The sequence below is a fragment of the Oncorhynchus keta genome, unplaced genomic scaffold, assembly GCF_023373465.1.
Source record: "Oncorhynchus keta strain PuntledgeMale-10-30-2019 unplaced genomic scaffold, Oket_V2 Un_contig_27752_pilon_pilon, whole genome shotgun sequence".
In the NCBI taxonomy this organism is placed as follows: domain Eukaryota; kingdom Metazoa; phylum Chordata; class Actinopteri; order Salmoniformes; family Salmonidae; genus Oncorhynchus; species Oncorhynchus keta.
This window is the reverse complement of record NW_026285684.1, coordinates 1,137-12,076: the sequence shown is the minus strand read 5'-3', so window position 1 is coordinate 12,076 and position 10,940 is coordinate 1,137. Positions and strand designations below refer to the sequence as shown.

Below are 10,940 nucleotides of genomic sequence, written 5' to 3'. Positions count from 1 at the left end.
CTGAGTCTCTTCCCTGTGAGATATATCTGTCTACGGTCCAGTCTCTCTCTGAGTCTCTTCTCTGTGTCCCTCTAGGATAAAGAGGTTTATGTTTCTAACCACCAGTCTCTCTCTGATCCTCTTCTCTGTGTCCCTCTAGGATAAAGAGGTTTATGTTTCTAACCACCAGTCTCTCTCTGATCCTCTTCTCTGTGTCCCTCTAGGATAAAGAGGTTTATGTTTCTAACCACCAGTCTCTCTCTGATCCTCTTCTCTGTGTCCCTCCAGGATAAAGAGGTGTATCGTTGGCCTATCAAGGAGTCTCTGAAGACGATGGTGATGTGGTGCTGGAGCATAGAGAGGACCAGGGAGGGAGACCCAGCCAGCCTACACAACAGAGCACGTAGGATCTCTCAGATCAGCCAGGTAGGATACGGCCACAGCCTTACAGTAACAAGGTACAGCACTGACTGTGATGTGATACACTTCCATTCTAATGCACTGAGTTGTACAGTACTGACTGTGATGTGATACACTTCCAGCTGCTCCATCCATTCTAATGCCCTGAGTTGTACAGTACTGACTGTGATGTGATACACTTCCAGCTGCTCCATCCATTCTAATGCACTAAGTTGTACAGTACTGACTGTGATGTGATACACTTCCAGCTGCTCCATCCATTCTAATGCACTGAGTTATACAGTACTGACTGTGATGTGATACACTTCCAGCTGCTCCATCCATTCTAATGCACTGAGTTGTACAGTGCTGACTGTGATGTGATACACTTCCAGCTGCTCCATCCATTCTAATGCACTGAGTTGTACAGTACTGACTGTGATGTGATACACTTCCAGCTGCTCCATCCATTCTAATGCACTGAGTTGTACAGTACTGACTGTGATGTGATACACTTCCAGCTGCTCCATCCATTCTAATGCACTGAGTTGTACAGTACTGACTGTGATGTGATACACTTCCAGCTGCTCCATCCATTCTAATGCACTGAGTTGTACAGTACTGACTGTGATGTGATACACTTCCAGCTGCTCCATCCATTCTAATGCACTGAGTTGTACAGTACTCACTGTGATGTGATACACTTCCAGCTGCTCCATCCATTCTAATGCACTGAGTTGTACAGTACTGACTGTGATGTGATACACTTCCATTCTAATGCACTAAGTTGTACAGTACTGACTGTGATGTGATACACTTCCAGCTGCTCCATCCATTCTAATGCACTGAGTTGTACAGTACTGACTGTGATGTGATACACTTCCAGCTGCTCCATCCATTCTAATGCACTGAGTTGTACAGTACTGACTGTGATGTGATACACTTCCAGCTGCTCCATCCATTCTAATGCACTGAGTTGTACAGTACTGACTGTGATGTGATACACTTCCAGCTGCTCCATCCATTCTAATGCACTGAGTTGTACAGTACTGACTGTGATTTGATACACTTCCAGCTGCTCCATCCATTCTAATGCACTGAGTTGTACAGTACTGACTGTGATGTGATACACTTCCAGCTGCTCCATCCATTCTAATGCACTGAGTTGTACAGTACTGACTGTGATGTGATACACTTCCAGCTGCTCCATCCATTCTAATGCACTGAGTTGTACAGTACTGACTGTGATGTGATACACTTCCAGCTGCTCCATCCATTCTAATGCACTGAGTTGTACAGTACTGACTGTGATGTGATACACTTCCAGCTGCTCCATCCATTCTAATGCACTGAGTTGTACAGTACTGATGTGATACTTCCAGCTGATCCATTCTAATGCCCTGTTGTACAGTACACTTCCAGCTGCTCCATCCATTCTAATGCACTGAGTTGTACAGTACTGACTGTGATGTGATACACTTCCAGCTGCTCCATCCATTCTAATGCACTGAGTTGTACAGTACTGACTGTGATGTGATACACTTCCAGCTGCTCCATCCATTCTAATGCACTGAGTTGTACAGTACTGACTGTGATGTGATACACTTCCAGCTGCTCCATCCATTCTAATGCACTGAGTTGTACAGTACTGACTGTGATGTGATACACTTCCAGCTGCTCCATCCATTCTAATGCACTGAGTTGTACAGTACTGACTGTGATTTGATACACTTCCAGCTGCTCCATCCATTCTAATGCACTGAGTTGTACAGTACTGACTGTGATGTGATACACTTCCAGCTGCTCCATCCATTCTAATGCACTGAGTTGTACAGTACTGACTGTGATGTGATACACTTCCAGCTGCTCCATCCATTCTAATGCACTGAGTTGTACAGTACTGACTGTGATGTGATACACTTCCAGCTGCTCCATCCATTCTAATGCACTGAGTTGTACAGTACTGACTGTGATGTGATACACTTCCAGCTGCTCCATCCATTCTAATGCACTGAGTTGTACAGTACTGACTGTGATGTGATACACTTCCAGCTGCTCCATCCATTCTAATGCCCTGAGTTGTACAGTACTGACTGTGATGTGATACACTTCCAGCTGCTCCATCCATTCTAATGCACTGAGTTGTACAGTACTGACTGTGATGTGATACACTTCCAGCTGCTCCATCCATTCTAATGCACTGAGTTGTACAGTACTGACTGTGATGTGATACACTTCCAGCTGCTCCTGGTAATGCCTTTACGTGGTCGTCCAGTCTCCTCTCTGATTCATACACTTCACAGATCAATAGGGACATTCCCAATAGTAGACACTGACTGTTTCAGCCTGGCGGAATATACAGTATGTCCTTCACCTGTCAGAGCAAAGTACAGGACATGTCACATAGCTAACAGTCCTGAGAAGAGTCCTGAGACTACAGGACATGTCAAGTAGCTAACAGTCCTGAGAAGAGTCCTGAGACTACAGGACATGTCAAGTAGCTAACAGTCCTTAGAAGAGTCCTGAGACTACAGGACATGTCAAGTAGCTAACAGTCCTTAGAAGAGTCCTGAGACTACAGGACATGTCAAGTAGCTAACAGTCCTGAGAAGAGTCCTGAGACTACAGGACATGTCAAGTAGCTAACAGGATCTGTGACTACAGGACATGTCAAGTAGCTAACAGTCCTGAGAAGAGTCCTGAGACTACAGGACATGTCAAGTAGCTAACAGTCCTGAGAAGAGTCCTGAGACTACAGGACATGTCAAGTAGCTAACAGTCCTGAGAAGAGTCCTGAGACTACAGGACATGTCAAATAGCTAACAGTACTGAGAAGAGTCCTGAGACTACAGGAAATGTCAAGTAGCTAACAGTCCTGAGAAGAGTCCTGAGACTACAGGACATGTCAAGTAGCTAACAGTCCTTAGAAGAGTCCTGAGACTACAGGACATGTCAAGTAGCTAACAGTCCTGAGAAGAGTCCTGAGACTACAGGACATGTCAAGTAGCTAACAGTACTGAGAAGAGTCCTGAGACTACAGGACATGTCAAGTAGCTAACAGTCCTTAGAAGAGTCCTGAGACTACAGGACATGTCAAGTAGCTAACAGTACTGAGAAGAGTCCTGAGACTACAGGACATGTCAAGTAGCTAACAGTACTGAGAAGAGTCCTGAGACTACAGGACATGTCAAGTAGCTAACAGTACTGAGAAGAGTCCTGAGACTACAGGACATGTCAAGTAGCTAACAGTCCTTAGAAGAGTCCTGAGACTACAGGACATGTCAAGTAGCTAACAGTACTGAGAAGAGTCCTGAGACTACAGGACATGTCAAGTAGCTAACAGTACTGAGAAGAGTCCTGAGACTACAGGACATGTCAAGTAGCTAACAGGATCTGTGACTACAGGACATGTCAAGTAGCTAACAGTCCTGAGAAGAGTCCTGAGACTACAGAACATGTCAAGTAGCTAACAGTCCTGAGAAGAGTCCTGAGACTACAGGACATGTCAAGTAGCTAACAGTCCTGAGAAGAGTCCTGAGACTACAGGACATGTCAAGTAGCTAACAGTCCTGAGAAGAGTCCTGAGACTACAGGACATGTCAAATAGCTAACAGTACTGAGAAGAGTCCTGAGACTACAGGAAATGTCAAGTAGCTAACAGTCCTGAGAAGAGTCCTGAGACTACAGGACATGTCAAGTAGCTAACAGTCCTTAGAAGAGTCCTGAGACTACAGGACATGTCAAGTAGCTAACAGTCCTGAGAAGAGTCCTGAGACTACAGGACATGTCAAGTAGCTAACAGTACTGAGAAGAGTCCTGAGACTACAGGACATGTCAAGTAGCTAACAGTCCTTAGAAGAGTCCTGAGACTACAGGACATGTCAAGTAGCTAACAGTACTGAGAAGAGTCCTGAGACTACAGGACATGTCAAGTAGCTAACAGTACTGAGAAGAGTCCTGAGACTACAGGACATGTCAAGTAGCTAACAGTACTGAGAAGAGTCCTGAGACTACAGGACATGTCAAGTAGCTAACAGTCCTTAGAAGAGTCCTGAGACTACAGGACATGTCAAGTAGCTAGCAGTACTGAGAAGAGTCCTGAGACTACAGGACATGTCAAGTAGCTAACAGTACTGAGAAGAGTCCTGAGACTACAGGACATGTCAAGTAGCTAACAGTCCTTAGAAGAGTCCTGAGACTACAGGACATGTCAAGTAGCTAACAGTACTGAGAAGAGTCCTGAGACTACAGGACATGTCAAGTAGCTAACAGTCCTTAGAATAGTCCTGAGACTACAGGACATGTCAAGTAGCTAACAGTCCTGAGAAGAGTCCTGAGACTACAGGACATGTCAAGTAGCTAACAGTCCTTAGAAGAGTCCTGAGACTACAGGACATGTCAAGTAGCTAACAGTACTGAGAAGAGTCCTGAGACTACAGGACATGTCAAGTAGCTAACAGTACTGAGAAGAGTCCTGAGACTACAGGACATGTCAAGTAGCTAACAGTCCTTAGAAGAGTCCTGAGACTACAGAACATGTCAAGTAGCTAACAGTCCTTAGAAGAGTCCTGAGACTACAGGACATGTCAAGTAGCTAACAGTACTGAGAAGAGTCCTGAGACTACAGGACATGTCAAGTAGCTAACAGTCCTTAGAATAGTCCTGAGACTACAGGACATGTCAAGTAGCTAACAGTCCTGAGAAGAGTCCTGAGACTACAGGACATGTCAAGTAGCTAACAGTCCTTAGAAGAGTCCTGAGACTACAGGACATGTCAAGTAGCTAACAGTACTGAGAAGAGTCCTCAGACTACAGGACATGTCAAGTAGCTAACAGTACTGAGAAGAGTCCTGAGACTACAGGACATGTCAAGTAGCTAACAGTCCTTAGAAGAGTCCTGAGACTACAGGACATGTCAAGTAGCTAACAGTACTGAGAAGAGTCCTGAGACTACAGGACATGTCAAGTAGCTAACAGTCCTTAGAATAGTCCTGAGACTACAGGACATGTCAAGTAGCTAACAGTCCTGAGAAGAGTCCTGAGACTACAGGACATGTCAAGTAGCTAACAGTACTGAGAAGAATCCTGAGACTACAGGAAATGTCAAGTAGCTAACAGTCCTGAGAAGAGTCCTGAGACTACAGGACATGTCAAGTAGTTAACAGTCCTGAGAAGAGTCCTGAGACTACAGGACATGTCAAGTAGCTAACAGTCCTGAGAAGAGTCCTGAGACTACAGGACATGTCAAGTAGCTAACAGTCCTGAGAAGAGTCCTGAGACTACAGGACATGTCAAGTAGCTAACAGTCCTTAGAAGAGTCCTGAGACTACAGGACATGTCAAGTAGCTAACAGTACTGAGAAGAGTCCTGAGACTACAGGACATGTCAACTAGCTAACAGTACTGAGAAGAGTCCTGAGACTACAGGACATGTCAAGTAGCTAACAGTCCTGAGAAGAGTCCTGAGACTACAGGACATGTCAAGTAGCTAACAGTCCTGAGAAGAGTCCTGAGACTACAGGACATGTCAAGTAGCTAACAGTCCTGAGAAGAGTCCTGAGACTACAGAACATGTCAAGTAGCTAACAGTCCTTAGAAGAGTCCTGAGACTACAGGACATGTCAAGTAGCTAACAGTACTGAGAAGAGTCCTGAGACTACAGGACATGTCAAGTAGCTAACAGTACTGAGAAGAGTCCTGAGACTACAGGACATGTCAAGTAGCTAACAGTCCTGAGAAGAGTCCTGAGACTACAGGACATGTCAAGTAGCTAACAGTCCTGAGAAGAGTCCTGAGACTACAGGACATGTCAAGTAGCTAACAGTCCTGAGAAGAGTCCTGAGACTACAGGACATGTCAAGTAGCTAACAGTCCTGACAAGAGTCCTGAGACTACAGGACATGTCAAGTAGCTAACAGTCCTTAGAAGAGTCCTGAGACTACAGGACATGTCACGTAGCTAACAGTCCTGACAAGAGTCCTGAGACTACAGGACATGTCACGTAGCTAACAGGATCTGTGACTACAGGACATGTCACGTAGCTAACAGTCCTGAGAAGAGTCCTGAGACTACAGGACATGTCAAGTAGCTAACAGGATCTGTGACTACAGGACATGTCAAGTAGCTAACAGTCCTGACAAGAGTCCTGAGACTACAGGACATGTCAAGTAGCTAACGGTCCTGAGAAGAGTCCTGAGACTATAGGACATGTCAAGTAGCTAACAGTCCTGACAAGAGTCCTGAGACTACAGGACATGTCAAGTAGCTAACGGTCCTGAGAAGAGTCCTGAGACTATAGGACATGTCAAGTAGCTAACAGTCCTGACAAGAGTCCTGAGACTACAGGACATGTCAAGTAGCGAACAGTCCTGAGAAGAGTCCTGAGACTACAGGACATGTCAAGTAGCTAACGGTCCTGAGAAGAGTCCTGAGACTACAGGACATGTCAAGTAGCTAACGGTCCTGAGAAGAGTCCTGAGACTACAGGACATGTCAAGTAGCTAACAGTCCTTAGAAGAGTCCTGAGACTACAGGACATGTCAAGTAGCTAAAAGTCCTGAGAAGAGTCCTGAGACTACAGGACATGTCAAGTAGCTAACAGTCCTTAGAAGAGTCCTGAGACTACAGGACATGTCAAGTAGCTAAAAGTCCTGAGAAGAGTCCTGAGACTACAGGACATGTCAAGTAGCTAACAGTCCTGAGAAGAGTCCTGAGACTACAGGACATGTCAAGTAGCTAACAGTCCTGACAAGAGTCCTGAGACTACAGGACATGTCAAGTAGCTAACAGTCCTGAGAAGAGTCCTGAGACTACAGGACATGTCACGTAGCTAACAGTACTGAGAATAGTCCTGAGACTACAGGACATGTCAAGTAGCTAACAGTCCTGACAAGAGTCCTGAGACTACAGGACATGTCAAGTAGCTAACGGTCCTGAGAAGAGTCCTGAGACTATAGGACATGTCAAGTAGCTAACAGTCCTGACAAGAGTCCTGAGACTACAGGACATGTCAAGTAGCGAACAGTCCTGAGAAGAGTCCTGAGACTACAGGACATGTCACGTAGCTAACAGTCCTGACAAGAGTCCTGAGACTACAGGACATGTCAAGTAGCTAACAGTCCTTAGAAGAGTCCTGAGACTACAGGACATGTCAAGTATCTAAAAGTCCTTAGAAGAGTCCTGAGACTACAGGACATGTCAAGTAGCTAACAGTCCTTAGAAGAGTCCTGAGACTACAGGACATGTCACGTAGCTAACAGTCCTGAGAAGAGTCCTGAGACTACAGGACATGTCAAGTAGCTAACAGTCCTTAGAAGAGTCCTGAGATTACAGGACATGTCAAGTAGCTAAAAATCCTGACAAGAGTCCTGAGACTACAGGACATGTCAAGTAGCGAACAGTCCTGAGAAGAGTCCTGAGACTACAGGACATGTCAAGTAGCTAACAGTCCTTAGAAGAGTCCTGAGATTACAGGACATGTCAAGTAGCTAACAGTCCTGACAAGAGTCCTGAGACTACAGGACATGTCAAGTAGCGAACAGTCCTGAGAAGAGTCCTGAGACTACAGGACATGTCACGTAGCTAACAGTCCTGACAAGAGTCCTGAGACTACAGGACATGTCAAGTAGCTAACAGTCCTTAGAAGAGTCCTGAGACTACAGGACATGTCAATTATCTAAAAGTCCTTAGAAGAGTCCTGAGACTACAGGACATGTCAAGTAGCTAACAGTCCTTAGAAGAGTCCTGAGACTACAGGACATGTCACGTAGCTAACAGTCCTGAGAAGAGTCCTGAGACTACAGGACATGTCAAGTAGCTAACAGTCCTTAGAAGAGTCCTGAGACTACAGGACATGTCAAGTAGCTAACAGTACTGAGAAGAGTCCTGAGACTACAGGACATGTCAAGTAGCTAACAGTCCCGAGAAGAGTCCTGAGACTACAGGACATGTCTAGTAGCTAACAGTCCTTAGAAGAGTCCTGAGACTACAGGACATGTCACGTAGCTAACAGTCCTGAGAAGAGTCCTGAGACTACAGGACATGTCAAGTAGCTAACAGTCCTTAGAAGAGTCCTGAGACTACAGGACATGTCAAGTAGCTAACAGTCCTGAGAAGAGTCCTGAGACTACAGGACATGTCAAGTAGCTAAAAGTCCTGAGAAGAGTCCTGAGACTACAGGACATGTCAAGTATCTAAAAGTCCTTAGAAGAGTCCTGAGACTACAGGACATGTCAAGTAGCTAACAGTCCTTAGAAGAGTCCTGAGACTACAGGACATGTCAAGTAGCTAACAGTCCCATCTCTCGCTCTGTGTTTCTTCCCAGCAACACTCTGTCGAAGGAGCTCCAGGTTTCAGCCCCAGACCCATCGACATGAGCAATGTGACACTGTCCCGGGACCTGCACGTGAGTGACACGCTACACATACTCTGAGTGACACGATACACATACTCTGAGTGACACGATACACATACTCTGAGTGACATGCTAAACATACTCTGAGTGACACACTACACGTACTCTGAGTGACACGCTACACATACTCTGAGTGACACGCTACACATACTCTGAGTTACATGCTAAACATACTCTGAGTGACATGCTAAACATACTCTGAGTGACATGCTAAACATACTCTGAGTGACACGCTAAACATACTCTGAATGACATGCTAAACATACTCTGAGTGACATGCTAAACATACTCTGAATGACATGCTAAACATACTCTGAGTGACATGTGACACGCTAAACATACTCTGACACGCTACACGTTACCCATACTCTGAGTGACACACTACACATACTCTGAGTGACATGCTAAACATACTCTGAGTGAAACGATACACATACTCTCAGTGACACGATACACATACTCTGAGTGACACGCTGCACACAGTCTGAGTGACATGCTACACGTACGCTGAGTACCATGTGACACGCTATACATACTCTGAGTGACACGCTACACATACTCTGAGTGACACGCTACACGTGCTCTGAGTGACATGCTACACGTTCTGTGTTACTTGCAACACAAGATGTGTGTATAATGGTTATGACAAAGTAAGCCCCAGTCTAGTTATTAACTTGAGTGTTTCTTATGTCCATTCTTTTCAGTCCATGGCAGAACTGCTTGCAGAGAACTATCATAATATTTGGGCGAAGAAGAAGAAACTTGAACTAGAAGCCAAAGGTGTGTACAGTCGGACAGATTGTCCTTTAGGACAGACTTACCTCTGGTCTGTTAGCTTCCAACACCAAGTAACCAGCTGTTCCTGGTCTTGATTTGGTAACTGGTTTCCTGTTCTTGATCTGTTGCTGTGCCCCTCTGTACCCCTCTCTCTCTCTGTCTCCTGTGTTTAATAGGTAGAACAGTACTCTTTACTGATGAAGGTAACATGACGTCCAACTGTAGCTCACGCTGCTGCTAGACATCAAACTAGAGCCCTTAGATAGCTGCTAGACATCCAACTAGAGCCCTTAGATAGCTGCTAGACATCCAACTAGAGCCCTTAGATAGCTGCTAGACATCCAACTAGAGACCTTAGATATCTGCTAGACATCCAACTAGAGACCTTAGATAGCTGCTAGACATCCAACTAGAGACCTTAGATATCTGCTAGACATCCAACTAGAGACCTTAGATAGCTGCTAGACATCCAACTAGAGCCCTTAGATAGCTGCTAGACATCCAACTAGAGACCTTAGATATCTGCTAGACATCCAACTAGAGCCCTTAGATAGCTGCTAGACATCCAACTAGAGACCTTAGATATCTGCTAGACATCCAACTAGAGACCTTAGATAGCTGCTAGACATCCAACTAGAGACCTTAGATAGCTGCTAGACATCCAACTAGAGACCTTAGATAGCTGCTAGACATCCAACTAGAGACCTTAGATATCTGCTAAACATCCAACTAGAGACCTTAGATAGCTGCTAGACATCCAACTAGAGACCTTAGATAGCTGCTAGACATCCAACTAGAGACCTTAGATAGCTGCTAGACATCCAACTAGAGACCTTAGATAGCTGCTAGACATCCAACTAGAGACCTGAGATATCTGCTAAACATCCAACTAGAGACCTTAGATATCTGTTAGAGACAGAACTAGAGGACATTAGGTAGCTGTTAGAGACATTAGATATATGTTAGAGACAGAACTAGATACCTTAGATATCTGTTAGAGAAAGAACTAGGGACATTAGAGCTATACTGTGTTGGCTGGGTCCACAGCTATAATGTGTTGGCTGGGCACATAGCTATAATGTGTTGGCTGGGCACATAGCTATAATGTGTTGGCTGGGCCCACAGCTATACTGTGTTGACTGGGCCCACAGCTATACTGTGTTGGCTGGGCCCACAGCTATACTGTGTTGGCTGGGTCCACAGCTATACTGTGTTGGCTGGGCCCACAGCTATACTGTGTTGGCTGGGCCCACAGCTATACTGTGTTGGCTGGGCCCACAGCTATACTGTGTTGGCTGGGCCCACAGCTATATACTGTGTTGGCTGGGTCCACAGCTATACTGTGTTGGCTGGGCCCACAGCTATGTTGGCTG

The 10,940-nt window shown here is 45.3% G+C and overlaps 1 protein-coding gene across 1 annotated transcript; it reads left to right on the top strand.

Moving 5' to 3' along the window:
* Positions 1–267: 267 nt before the first annotated feature.
* Positions 268–9,570, top strand: LOC127922942 (ryanodine receptor 2-like; the record flags this gene model as incomplete). Its single annotated transcript, XM_052506937.1, has 3 exons — positions 268–405; positions 8,701–8,781; positions 9,495–9,570. Coding segments are annotated over 3 exons (295 nt in total), but the record flags the coding sequence as incomplete, so codon positions are not given.
* Positions 9,571–10,940: the final 1,370 nt, after the last annotated feature.